General features: G+C 36.1%; 1 protein-coding gene across 2 annotated transcripts in view; it reads left to right on the top strand.

The window, feature by feature from the left end:
* Positions 1-15,016, top strand: part of DTHD1 (death domain containing 1) — a 62,005-nt gene that overhangs the window by 21,568 nt on the left and 25,421 nt on the right. For both annotated transcript variants that reach the window (XM_010982443.3, XM_064487553.1), the window contains 3 exons: positions 4,244-4,408; positions 5,326-5,615; positions 11,266-11,510. In XM_010982443.3, the coding sequence (XP_010980745.2) occupies positions 4,244-4,408; positions 5,326-5,615; positions 11,266-11,510 (700 nt within the window). The remainder of the gene's footprint in view (positions 1-4,243; positions 4,409-5,325; positions 5,616-11,265; positions 11,511-15,016) is intronic.

The raw sequence follows: 15,016 nt of genomic DNA, 5'->3' as shown, positions 1-15,016 counted from the left end.
TGATAAAGGACTGTTATCCAAAATATACAAAGAACTCCTAAAACCTGATTCAAAAATGGGCCAAAAATCTTAATAGACATTTTACCAAAGAAGAGATGCAATTGACAAATAAGCATTTGAAAAGATGATCCATATCATATGTCATCAGTGAGATGCAAATGAAAACAACAAGGAGATACCACTACATACCTAGAAGAATGGCGAAAATCCTGAACACTAACAACCTCAATTGCTGGTGAGGATGGGGAGCAGAAGGAATTCTCATTTTGTTGCTAGTGGGAATGCAAAATGGTATACTCTGGAAGACAGTTTGTTTGTTTCTTAAAAAACTAAATATAATCTTACCATATGATCCAGCAATAGCACTCCTTGGTATTTCCCCCAAGGGAGTTAAAAATGTATATGCACACAAAAACCTGCACACAGATGTTAAAGCAGCTTTGTTCATAATTGTGAAAACTTGGAAGCAAGCAAGCTGTCCTTCAGCATGTGAATGAATGAATAAATAACATCCATATAATAAAATGTGTTTCAGCACCAAAAAGGAATGAGCTAACAAGCCACAGGAAGACATGGAGGAATCTTCAATGCATTTTGCTAAGTGAAGGAAGCCAATCTGAAAAGGCTACATACTTTATGATACAGACTGTGTGACATTCTAGAAAAGGCAAAACTATGACGATAGTAAAAAAATCAGTGGTTTTCAGAGTTTGGTGTTGGAGAGGGATGAACAAAAAGAACACAGACTTTTTGGGGTAGCGAGTATTTTCATGACCCTAAAAATTCTCTGTACTATGTGATAATGATAGATACATGTTATTATATATTTGTCAAGCCCACAGTATGTACAACACGAAGAGTGAACTCTACTGAAACTATGGACTTTGGGTGATTATGATGTATCAATATAAGTTCATCAACTGTAGCAGATGTACCACTCTAGTGGGGAATGTTGATCATGGGGGAGGCTATGTATGTATGGGGGCAGAAGATACATGGGAAATCTCCGTATCTTCCTCGTAATTTTGCTGTGAACTTAAAACTGCACTAAAAATATAGTCTAAAAAACAAACAAAGCTTTCCTTGAAAAGTTTCCTATTATGTCTGTTTCTACTTACAGAGACAAAATATTGAGGTACCTTGGAACAGACCATTTTTATCTTAGGAAAAATCTTCTGCATGTCTTTCCATTGTGGCATTAAAGGCATCAGGACACTGTTAGATGTGAAAAAGGCAGCCTGGAGTAGATACCTGTTGGTTTGTCTATCTTGCCACTTTATTTTTGGGTAATTATACTGGAAATTATCTTCTCTATCCATGTGGCTCTAATGGGAGCTTTCATGTTCTTCAATGTCCCTATTATAACTGAATATTTAACCCAAAATGGGCCAATCATATTCCCTTAATGCCTGGAATTTTGGACATGGAGAGAGTTTTGTACTCAAGAAATAGCAAAATCAGTTATTCCTAAATAAACAAATTGATCTAATAAAGGTTGATTATGTTTTATGGAACTATTAGTACATAAAAATGTCATCTTTTGTGTTGTATGATCACGTGCTATCCACTACCAGGCAACACTAGTTGTCAAAGTTTGCTAATAGCATCCATGAAAGGAAGAGGTTAGTTGCAGAGCTGCTAAGAACAGCTGAGATAAATAAGGACGCCACTAAATTATTTAATTTCAGTATGAGTTGTATCTCTTATCATATTAAAGTCTAAATTTGAGGTGATAGATGTGCTCTCTAACCTTATTGCAGTAATAATTTTGCAATATATATAAGTATCAAGTCATCACATTGTACATATTAAGCTTGCACAATGTTACATGTCAGCTGCATTTCAACTGGAAAAAAATAAAGTCCAAATTTGATCTTTATATCATTAAGGACTTCTTTGACTTTAAGTGACAGAAATGCAAACCCAAAGTGCTCAAGGAAAAATGAATTCTTTGGTCCATGTAATTTAAAAATCTGGAAATGTATTTATCTTAATAGCTTTCTTGAACTAGAAAGAGCCCAGTCTCTCGTCTTCTCTGTCTGCCTTCCTCTGTGGCAATTCCATTCTCCAACATGCTTATTCCTCATGCTGGCAATATGGCTACATCATCAAAACCACAAGTTCAGTAGAAAAGAAGAATCTTTTATTCCCTGTGAGTATACGTAAAAGCCTGGGTCTTATTCTTACGCCAAATCTGTCACAAACCCGTCACTGAACAGATCACTGAGACTAAAAGGAAGTACTGGGGCAGACCAGCCTAGTTTATGGTATGATAACAATAACCTGTTTCACCAAAGACAGGCTGCTACCTGGTCATCCTCACCCCTAGACTGAAGCTGAAGGGCTCCCACTGTTTGGTTGCTATCATGGTGGTAGAAGAAAGAGCTTTGGATAGACCCGCACTAGCAATTAAATGCTTAACCTGAAAATGACAAAATGACTTTGTTCACTATTCATTAACCAGAACTAGTCACATGGCCCCACTCAACCACAGGCAACAAGGAAGTACGACCCTATCATGCTCAGAATGAGGGGAAATTGGATTTTTTTTGGCAAAATGAATGCCAAATGTACTATTTGGCTCAGATTATATCCCCACCTACACCTGGGAGTAGGGTCAGCCCCATTACAATTGAGAACACGTAGGTCTTCATGGAAAACTTAGGTGATGAGCAGAAAAAATGTGAGAGTTGTTAACAGAAAAAAAAATTACATATAATTAAGTCAATTTCTAGTAAATGACCAAAGTTCTCGATTCAGTATGAATGTAACTTCCTGTGTTAATAAATTATTAACTTACAAGGGTTAAAAAATTTACCATATTTGTGGTTATAAACCAAAAGCCAAAAACTGTTCTGTTTTCCCCTGTCCTCCTGATTTTAATCTGGTTGATCGACCTAGTCTAAAGTTTTCAGAGTAGACATTTAAAATCTAGCTCATTTCCTAATCTTTGGTTCACAGGACAGCTCAACCTGTGAAACTAAAGTAGTTTTAAAACCGTAACAAATTCTATTCACAAATAAAGATGTGGGATTCACACTTGCATCTTCATTCTGAGTACCTCGCTAGAATGGTTCTGTCCTCTTGTGGCTTGTAGCACCATTAGACCAGGTTTTGTTTAGGTTTTTCCAGCAAGATGTTCAGGATCAAGGATTTTTCTTCTTTTAGTTGTGAGAAACAGATATCCATTCAAGTGAATTTAAGAAAAGAAGAGTTTATTGTAAGGCTATAATAGCTGCTTTCTCCAGCTATAAGACTACACTGATTCTTTCATCTTGATTTTTCTCCTTTTCTCTCTTAGCATCTGCTCTGTTTCCCCTTCCTTAACAACCTCTCTGCTTATTCATTTTCATAGCCAGGACAACAAGTTACAATCTCTGGGCTCTTCCAAAGAAAGGAATCACATTGTCTGGGTTTTGGAAATTGGTCTCCTGCTAGTAAAATCAGCTCTGGTTGGGGAAAGTATCACATAGTACACGCAACTGCCTCTTTCATAGCTTCTGGGTGGGCAGGTTAAGCAAGAGGGAGAACTGTATGAGAAACTAATTGACCATGTCTGCTGTAGGAGTTAGGATGAGGTTATCGATACCATTTACGCTTATTATAATTTTAAGTGCTTTACAAATATTAACACATTTAACCCTATGATATAGATAGTATTATTACTCTCATGATACAAATAAAAAGACTGAGATACAAGGAGATCAAATAACTTGCCCATGGTCATACATTTAGTTAGAGGCAAAGCAGAGCCACTCAGAAGTTGAAAGTAGGCAGGATTGCTCCAGAGTCAATGATTGCTATACCACGAGTCTTGGCTATCCTGAAGCATCCGGTTTACGTTATTGAGTTTATTAATGTTTAGAGTCCTTTAAAAAGCTCTTTTGCCAGTAGTAAAATGCTTCTCATTCTCCCAAGCTCATCTCAGGTATTAGCATTTCCACTTTGCAAGCTTTCCCAAGCACCTTTCTTCTGCTGTTAAACCACCCTATATATTCCCATCATTGCCACACAGATCTCCTTGGCCTGTAACTGTTTCATATTGTTAATACTGTGAGCTTCTGTAGGGCAAGAGCAATATATTTCTTATCTTTGTACTCCTGGTGCACAACATAATTACTGGCACATAGCATATACTTAATGAATTGTTATTGGATTATTCACTTAATGAGAGAATGAATGCATTAAATATAATTTATGCTACTCAAATTTCACCAATTTCTCTCCTGCTACTGCAATACAGGACAAAAAGCACCTCCATAAGAAAACCTGGGAACAACGCCTGTGAATCTTTGAAATTATTGGGATTCAGAAGCCGAGATAGTGGTTGGTTTGTGCTTGACGGGGTTGCGGTGAGAACCATGCAGAGTGGCTTGATATCATTTGAATTGTGTGACCATTTAGAGAGGTAATACTACAGTAAACAATACCAGTTGATGAGATGATATCCTCATGGTTCATAATTGATGTTTACAGAAGCACAATCATAGGACGAGATTTTTTGTTCCTCAAATAGAATTATAGATAGTCCTTTAGGGTGTGCTAAAAATGCAAACTAGATCCGACATGAATATGCTATCTGTAATTTCATTCATGATAGTTTAATAAGTGCTTCTGGAAACCACTCTTAACTTAGATTTATTTTTACAGCTTTCTTCTAACTCCAAAATAGTTTTAAAATAGCACCTTCATTGCTGAAATTCCATGGAGATAGTAATTAACTGTTCATATTATGCTCATCTGCTAACTATGTATATAGAAACTGAATTTGTTACTTCAGTGTCCTGATTTTGCTTTCTCATTTCCATGTTCTCTAGACAGCTCATTATGAGAGGAGTTTTAGACAATTTTAAGGTTCACAAGAAGTAGACACTCATAAAGAGAGGGCAGTCATATGTCCAAAGATAGCTTTTATCTCATAAAGGAAAAGCTCACATCTACAGTTGTCTTGTGTCAGGGTCCCTAGAAAAAGAGATTAAGATGAGAATGTGAGTGACTCATTGAGAGAGGGCTATCAGGTGACTCCTGTAAGGGAAGGAAAGAAGCAGGCAGGGCAAGGGAAGAAATGGAAAAAACTAGGGTTTGGGCTCAGCCTGATACCTCAGGGAAGCTCTGAAGCGTGAGTACCAAGGGGGCTGGCTTTACACGCCTGCATCAGTTTGTCTTTGTGAATGTGTGGCTGTTCTAGGGGAGGGGGCGCTTACAGGCAGTTTTCTGGAGAATGACTAAGTGACGGGTGGTCCAGCCCAGGGAGAGGGATTTGTTTTAGTAGTATTTTTGAGACTGGATGCTTCCCTCTGCTCACTCTTTTTTCCTTCCATGCAGGCTTATCGTGCTTCACCTGTCTTCCATGGTGGACAACATCCATTTGGTTTCTTTCGTCAAGTCTTTGGAGGAAGCCACGTTCAGCACCACTGCCTGCGTTGTGCTGTATCATGAGAAAGACAACCCACAGAGAGTCGTTATTTTAGTGGTGCCTGCTAAGGATTTAAACCAGGTGCTTAGGAATTTGCGCATGGAAGGGTTCAGTGGTCCTCCAGAGCCATCTCGCCATTTCCAAGTGAAAGAAGGAGAACAACTTCTTTTAAGGTTTACTGGAAACATATTTGCTTCAAGTAAGTATATAAAAAAAAACTTTTTGCATATTCTGTGGGCTACTGGCCACAAGCTTCAGAAGGAGCTCACTAAATGTGTTTTACTAAGCAAATCTTCAAAGGATTAAGTGGAGGCTTTGGAAAAGTAGGAAGAGAAAAGAGACCTATGTGCTTCTTCCTTTCCAGTCTCTTTCTTCTCTTTTCAGGGTATGCGTGTTCCTTTGTGCACAGACATTCTTTTAGAAAGTTTCCTCCGTAGTCACTGTATCTGAGTCCAAGCTAGGATCATCTCTTTCTTACACCAGTGTAGCCACCTCCTAAATATTCCTCAGCTTTCACTATTAGCCACATGAAATGTATTTCCATACATTAACAACAGCGGTCTAAAAATATAAATCATACTTTATTACTCCCCTGATTAAAACTCTATAATTACTTCCCATTCTACTTAAAACAATATCCAAACACTTTATGTTGTGCTACAAAGAATCCAATCTGGGGTCAGTGGACTCCCACGAGAAGTGTCGTTAGTGCTATATTCCAGTATACTTGTCCTATTTATCATTCCGTTCATTCTATTTTATATATTTAAAAGACTACCCTGAGAAGGAATCCAGAAGTTTCACCAAACTCCAAAAGCGTTCATGACACAAAAGCTGTTCAGAGCCCCAGATCTAGATGACACACCCCAGCTTCCCTCTTACCTTTATCTTTATCTAGTGATTTCTATTTCCATTATAAATCTTACCACAACCTGCAATTACTTTATTTATTTATCTGTTTACTTCTTTTCATTCCTATACTTCAGTTCCTCACTGGAATATAAATTCCATGGGGGCAGGGACTGTGTCTTTCTTGCTGTGCACCCCCGAGCCTGGAATGGAGCCCAGGACATCGCTACGTCATCACTACCATAAATACATAAGTAGTGAATGAAGGAAGATATGACAACGCTGAGGAAAACAAACAGGGTGAATGATGATGAGAGGTGGCAGGAGAGGTGGGGAAGGTGAGGGAATGGACGAGACAGAAGAGATAAAAGGAGAGAAAGAGAAAGAGAAAAGGAAGCCGAAGGAGAACACAAAGAAAGCAGCTGTGAGAGAGAAGAGAGAAAAAGATCCTTGGGGGAGTTGCCAGCACAGCAATTTCTTTTTCATTAATCCTGCCCCCTCCACCCCCCAGCCCTTCTAACTCCTTTCCTCAAGGTGGAATAAGATCTAACAGGTACACATGTACGGATGAGGTGTGAGGGGAAATTCAGGAATGGGTTTTGTGGGGATTTCTGGTCCAGGGGTCTTGAGATAAACTTGATTGGTAATATTCTCTGTTTACTTATAAATTAGTATAGATTCCATTGATTTTTAAATAGTGCCCATTTTCTCTCTGATTCCGGAAATTACTCCAAGCTCCACTGGCTCTTTGCTCCCTCTTGCTTCAGAAAGCATGTGGCTTTGAAGCCGAGGCTGCCTTTTTTTCTAGTGTCCCAGAAATAAGTGAGAATCTAGGTGTCTCAGTTTGAAGTATCTCTTCCACTTTCATGCGCAGAGTTGCAGTCCTCTGGGCCAGCTGATGGGCCACAGTGTGAGTGACAGAATGTCAGGAAAAGGGGAAGGGAAAGGAGAGGAGGGCGGGGAGGAAGGGTGGAAGAGATCCCTTCCTACTTGGCTTCCGGAGCAGAAACCACCCTGAGACAATCCCTCTAAGAAAACAGTCAAAACCTGGAAGTGTTCCACCCAAACTCATGATGCAAATGACTTCCTGTAATACTTGGGACAGCAGCTGTGTTTCCCTCTGGCTATTTGTCTGTGAGATTCACAGAGGTGACCATGAGCCCTCATGGAAGGATGAAGTATCAGTTCCTTACTGAGGGTCTTGCTCCTGTTAGATGGAGAAAATCCAGTGAGGTTCCAGATAGAGCCTAGGTCTCTAGGAAAGGCAAAGCAGAAAGGATCCCAGCATCCTGCCTGACTCATTTTCCTTGAGTGAAGACGACTTCTCCATTCCTATATGGAGGAACTGCACACGCGCTGGCTACCTCCAGGCACTCTTATTTTAGCAGATGCTCCACTCCCTACCACAGGCAATAGGACACTCAGCCCTTGCCTATGAGAAGGTCAGTAACCCTCTCTTGTTTAGGGCAGATTGTGTAAGGCAAGGGTAGAAGCAGGAAGACCAGTTAATGTGCCACTGCAGTGAACCAAGCAATGGAAGATGGAAGCTTAGATGTGAAAGTGTTGAAGATCATGTCTGATACTTTCACCATCACTATCTTTCGCATAGACAGCTAGCCACAAGCATTTTTGCCTTATAACTAACTGGCTGTAAGGCAATTTTGTTATAAAAGATACAATTAAAAAAAAATAAAAGGGAATTTAAAAGGACATAATATAACAGGAGAAATAAAATAACAAAATTTTAAAGACTGTATTGTGAAATAGAAAATATTTAAATACAATGAAAATGTGCATAGATTCATGGCAATGCTGCACAGATAACTGATTTTATTTTGTGGGCTGTACCTAAGATCTTACCTTCCAAGTCTTTTGTTCATAATATTTTAGACATTTTTTAAAAAACTTGTTGATTAGTCTCTTTGTTTAGCATCACACTTTTTCTTATTTGCTAACACTTATCCTTCATTAAAAGAGATATCAGTTCCCAAATACAAGGATGCCTATTTATAACTGAGATTTGTGTTGCATTGTGAAACCTGTAGACACTGTGTGCCCTTGGCCTACTGTCACATGTCCATTGGTAGATGTTCCAAAGTTCTGCGGGAAATGGAGGTTCAACTTTGAGCTTGTCAGGCCCTTCGTCTCAGCCTCTTTCTCCCCCAGTTTAGTATGTTTCAAAATGAGAAACCAATTTTTGGGGTAAATCATTGTCATCTGTCATGATTTTTTTGTTGTTGTTGTATATATCAAACCAAACTACTAGCCAGTTATTTTATCTTTTATGGTAAAATTGCCTTCTAGCCAGATATATGGTAAAATGTTTGTGGCAAAAATGCTTGTGGCAAAGATGTCTACAGCAAAGATGCTTATGGTGAAAGTACTTAAAACTGGTGGAAATGTGTTAGAATATAGGAATATTCCGAGCCAGTGGTTCTCATAGGAGTCTTCTGGGTCTCCGGGTTGCTAGCCTGTCACCTCTTCATCTGACTTTTCTAAGCAAAAGCATACATTTCTGCATTTGTAATTCCTATGTCTTCAATGAAAAATAGTCTAATACTCATTACTGAGAAGAAAATATATTGCTATAAGAAATCTCTAGTAACTCACAAAATATAAATAAATTCTGTAGTTCTTTATATGACAAATATTTATTGTATAGCTGTTAGCCTACTATCCTTACTAGGAATTATACACATAATATGTTGAGGAGAAAGAGGTTCTCAAAAGGTTAGCTAATGATTGACTTCATAATTTTAGTATGCAATAACAGCTTTTGGGTTGACTTCTCTAAATATGCCAGAGTGGGAGAAAAAAAAAAAAACTACAATTTCTTTGTGCTATTTGTCCTTTTATCAGTTCTCTTTTTTTTCTGTGACAAAGGATCTCCAAAATATAGTGTTATATCTTTTTAAAAAATCTGCATAATGCTTTCTGTTTATAACACCAAAATCATGCTATTTATTGTAAGTAAATCCTCAATAATTTCATCCTTATTTTATATATAAGTATGACTCAGAGATTTACATTACATATTTTTGTTTTTTAAAATCATCTGGCAATAAGAGGTAGATACATTTTATGTCTAAATTGAACCTATGTGGCTATGTTTCTTCCTCAATCCTTATACACTGTATATAAATTATTCCTTATAAGTAATTATGTACATGGAGGGAGTATCTTTCAAGGGGTGGAAGGAGAAATTTACTAAATTTTATTCTATTGTGACCAAAGTAGCAACAGATTTCTTGATAGTACTTTAGTGATATGGAAGCAGAAGTGTGCCAGATGTTAGTTACCCCAGTGATCCAGAAACTCTAATTTACTATTTACTATTTCAGTGACTCCAAATAATTTTTCTTTTTTCTTTTCTTTGTTTTTTCCTTTTTACCAGAGTGAAACTTAAGAAGGCAAACCCTGGCTAGCCATAACTGTCCTAGGATGTCCTAGGAATCTGTTTTGTTCAAGGAGCCAGGTTGCCTGTAAAATAGAAATTTGTGCAAAGGAACATACTCCTGTACCTTCCCTAACCTGAGGTATTCTAAGTCTAGAGTTAACCGTGCTTTAGAAATTCACAAAAATGACCTCTAGCAGTTACAACAAGGAGAAAGGTATTGGTGTCATCTACATCTCTTACTCTTATTTCACTGGGCAAGATGGAAACCTTCCCATGAGAGAGAGGGAAAGAGAGAACTCTGGGCAGTCATCCTTCAGACCTCTCAGAGCAGCAGGAAGCTGCAACTTAGATATAGAAGTTTCATATTAACATTTCTTTAAAAATTTTAAATGGGTTATTTTTTTGTCATACAAATTCAAAACAGTGGAAGAGTCCTGCTTCTTTCTTCTCATCTGCTATCACCGCTGTTATTTTCTGTGCCCTTATTATGTGCCAGGCCATGTGCCAATCATTCTACCTATATTATCTCATTTCATTCCAAAACAATGCTAGAAGATGAGTTTCATTTCTCTTGTTTTAAAGGTAAGGATATTAAGACGTCAAGAAGTTCAGAGATGTAAAAGAAGTGGATAAATATGACAGAGGAGATTAATAGTAGAGGCTGAACTTGAGTCTACATCTTTATGTTTCAGAAACATATCATAACTGCTACATTGTAAAAGCTTACTTTTCAATTTGCAAAGGGTAATGTACTCTGCCTTAGGAAATACGGCAGTGTCTGTTGTACTTTTGCAGTGACAGGATCAGATATCCTGATTGTCATGGTAAAACCCCTGTGAGTGAAACATTATGTTCACTAAAGTGCCATTATTTTCAGTGGACAGTAGAGAAGACTTTTACATATCCTTGTTTGGGAGGAATTCACCAGGTTTTAATAGAAATTTTAGTAACTATTTAATCTAGTAACTATTCCATTTGGAAGTTCTAGAACAGCACTGTATTCCTGCGATGGTGAAAATGCTTTATATTTGTACTGTTCAATAAGGCAGCTACTAGACAAATGTGGCTACTGAACACGTGAAACGTGACGAGTGCCTATGGAACTGAATTTTTCATTTTTTAATAAATTTTAACTTTAATTTAAAAAGCCACGTGTTGCTAGTGGCTACCATATAGGAGAGTGCCATTCTAGAATGTCCATTGTGAGGTTGTGATGGTGGGAAACATTGTATGACTACTTAAAGGAAAGGAAAATATAATTCTTAAGAAGTGAAAATAATTTTTTAAGTAGAGAAAGAGCGGGATATACCCAATGGTTTCTTGTTATAACAAAATGGAATTGAAAAAGAAAATGGAATAGAAAAAGAAACTCAAAGATTATTAGATCTAGAAGCAGCCAGAGAGCTCTTGGTTCAACCAGATGAATCGTTTCAGTAATCTGTAGTCTCAGCCTACTGCTGCCCTGTTAGGTTATGTTTTGACAAGAGTCAATTACACAAAAAGGATGCATTTTGAAAAACAAATGATTGTTTGGATTTTAAAAAATTAAGTAAGGAAACACGCTATGTCTTCATAGTAACAAATGCATTTTACTTCTATTTAGGCAATGGGAAGGATTATGGAAAAGACTACAAGCTTATTTTTCATTTACAAAGGAAACCTAGACTGGAACTCCAAATCAAAGAGGTGGATGAATTTGGAAACTATAGCTGTCCTCATTATAAGGGCACCCTGGTAGTTTATAAAGTACCTAAAGAAAGGATAGCCCACAACTTGGATCAATCTCTTATACTTAATGAAAATCATTATCAGTTGCCAATTTGCAAATTACCATTGAGACTGCCAAAGGTGAGTTATTTTACTTCCATAATTACTGTGTTTGGTCAGTTCTTTATAATTATCTACCAGAATCAATACTGCAGACATATGGATACTTATGGTTAAAAGAAAAAATAGGAGTAACATTGATAAGGAAGGAGTGGGTAGCTATAATTTTAAAGTGATAGATCACCTAATCAGAATTTCTACTTTCTTTCATATCAACTTTCTAATAGGAACAATTCAAGTCGGTCTGGTCCTGACAGTATATTGTTAATGACTATTGAAAAAAAATGTTATAAATTTTCTGTAACTGTATCTGAGCAACTAGAAAAGTCATTTATAAAAAACATTGAATACATTTCAGAACACAACATTTTAAGAAAAAATCATGTGGTGACTAGGAAAATGACATCAAAATATTTTGAATGAGAAAAATCCTGCACATTTAAGAGTTAATTACTCTTCATTTCTGATTTTGTTTGAGTTCTTTTTCTCTTGGTTAGTCTAGCTAAAGCTTTGTCGTTGTTTCTTATCAAAGAACAAACTCTTCATTTCATTGATTTTTTTCTACTGTCTTTTTCATTTATATGCACTATAATATTTATCTCCTTCCTCCTATTAACTTTGGACTTGTTTGTTCTTTTCCTAATTTCTTTAAGTATGAAGTAAGATTATTTATTTGTAATTTTTCTTGTTTCCTGAGGTAAGCCTGTATCATCATAAACTTTCCTCTTACAACTGCTTTAGCTGCATTCCATAGATTTTGGTATGTTGTGTTTCTGTTTTCATTTGTATATATATTTTTTATTTTGTCCTTAATTTCCTAGTGATCCATTGGTTGTTTACTAGCATGTTGTTTAATCTCTACATTTTTGTGATTTTTCCAGTTTCTTCTTGTAGTTGATTACTAGTTTCATTCCATTTTTTTTTTTTTTTTTTTTTTTTTTTGCTGGAGAATATGTTTGATAGGATTTCAATCTCCTTGAATTAATTGAGACTTCTTTTGTGGCCTAATGTGCAATCTAGTCTGAAGAACAGTCTATGTGCACTTGAGAAAAATGTATATTCTGCTGCTTTTGAATGGAATGTTCTATATATACCTATTAGGTTCATTTTACTTAATGTGTTTGTTTAAAGTTGATGTTTCCTTATTGATTTTTTGTATGGATGAACTATCCATTGATGTAAAGTCCCTTATTATTATTGTATTTCTGTCAATTTCTCCCTTTAGATCAGTTGATATTTGTTTTATTTATTTTGGTGCTCCTTTATTATGTGCATATATATTTATAAATGTAATACCTAGAGGAGAAATTACAACTGATACCACTGAAATAAAAAAGATTATAATAAACTACTACAAACAATTACACACCAAAAAATTGGGCAACCTAGAAGAAATGGGTAATCTTCCAAGACTGAATCATGAAGAAATAGAAAATATGAACAGATCGATTTCTAGTAAAGAAGATTGAAACAGTAATCAAAAACTTCCCAACAAACAAAAATCCAGGACCAGATGAATTCATGGGTGAATTCTACCAAACAGTCAAAGAATATATAATACCAATCCTTCTCAAACTCTTCCAAAAAGTTGAAAAGGAGTGAACTCTCCCAACCTCATTTTATGAAACCAGTGTGACTCTGGTACCAAAACCAGACAAGAATACTACAAAAAAAAGAGAAAGTTACAGGCCAATATCCTTGATCAACATAGGTGCAAAAATTCTCAAGAAAATATTAGCAAACTGACTCCAATAATACATTAAAATAATCATATGCCATGATCAAGTGGGATTTATTCCAGGGATGCAAGGATAGTTCAACTTTCACAAATCAATCAATATGATGCACCATATTAACAAAATGAAGGATAAGAACCATATGATCATCTCAATAGAAGCAGAAAAGGAATCTGATAAAATTCAACATCCATATATGATAGAAACTGTCAGCAAAGTGGGTAAAGAGAAAAGGTACCTCAACATAATAAGTCATATATGACAAACCCACAGCAAACATCATTCTCAATGGTGAAAAGCTAAAAGCATTTACACTACGATCAGGAACAGGACAAGGATGCTCACCACTTTTATTCAACTTAGTACTGAAAGTCTTAGCCATAGCAGTTAGACAAGAAAAAAAATAAATAAAAGGCATCCAAATCAAAAAATAAAATGTAAAACTGTCACTATTTGCACATGGTATAATACTACATATAGGAAGCTCTAAAAATTCATGAAAAAACTGGGAGAACTAATATATCAATTCAGTAAAGTTTCAGAACACAAAATCAATATACAGAAAGCTGTGGCATTTCCATTCCCTAATAATGAACTAGCAGAATGAGAAATTAAGAAAGCAATCCCATTTACAATTGCAACCAAAAAAAAAAAAATCTAGTAATAAATTTAACTAAGGAGGTGAAATACCTGTACACTAAAAACTGTAAGACATAAATAAAAGAAATTGGTGAAGACACAAATAAATGGAATGATATCCTGTGCTCATGGACTGGAAGAATTAATATTATCAAAATATCCACACTAACTAAAGCAATCTACAGAGTCAGTGCACTCCCTAACAAAATTTCAGACATTTTTCACAGAACTAGAGCAAATAACTTTAAAATTTGTATGGAAACACAAAAGAACCCAGATAGCTAAAGCAATCTTGAGAATAAAAAACAAAACTGAAGGGATCATGCTCCCTGATTTCAAACTATACTACAAGTCTACAGTAATCAAAACAATATGGTATTTGTATAAAAACATACACATAAATCAGTGGAACAGAATAGAGAACCCAGAAGTAAACCCACACATATATGGAGAATTAATTCATGACATTGGAGCCAAGAACATACCACAGAGAAAGGAAAGTCTCTTCAATGAATGGTATTGGGAAAACTGAACAGTCACATGCAAAACAATAAAACTAGACCAGTATCTTATACCATACATAAAAATTAACTCAAAATGGATTAAAGACTTGAATGTAACACTGAAAATCCTAGAGGAAAACATAGGCACAACCTCTTGACATTGGTCATAGAAATGTGTTTTTTGGATCTGACTCCAAAGACAAAGGAAACAAAAGCAAAAATAAACAACTACATCAAACTAAAAACCTTCTAGGCAGTAGAGGAAATCATCATCAAAATGAAAAGGGAACCTACTGAGTGAGAAAAGATGTTTACAAATCATATGTTTGACAAGGGGTTAATATCCAAAATATATAAAGAAGGCATAAAACACAACAATGAAAAAACCCCAAACAACTCAATTTAAAATGGGCAGGGGACCTAAATAGACACTTTTCCAAAGAAGACATACAGATGGCCAATAGTCATATTAAAAGATGTCCAATACCACTAGTTATTAGGGAAATGAGAATCCACACCACAATGAGTTATCTAAAAACTCTCAAGGTGGCTGTTATCAAAAAGACAAGAAATAAAAAGTGTTGGAGAGGATGTGGAGAAAAGAGAACCTTTGTACATTTTGCTGTTGGTGGGAATGTAAATTGGTGGG

Source organism: Camelus dromedarius, chromosome 1, assembly GCF_036321535.1.
Source record: "Camelus dromedarius isolate mCamDro1 chromosome 1, mCamDro1.pat, whole genome shotgun sequence".
NCBI lineage: Eukaryota > Metazoa > Chordata > Mammalia > Artiodactyla > Camelidae > Camelus > Camelus dromedarius.
This window is presented reverse-complemented; position numbering and strand designations above follow the sequence as displayed.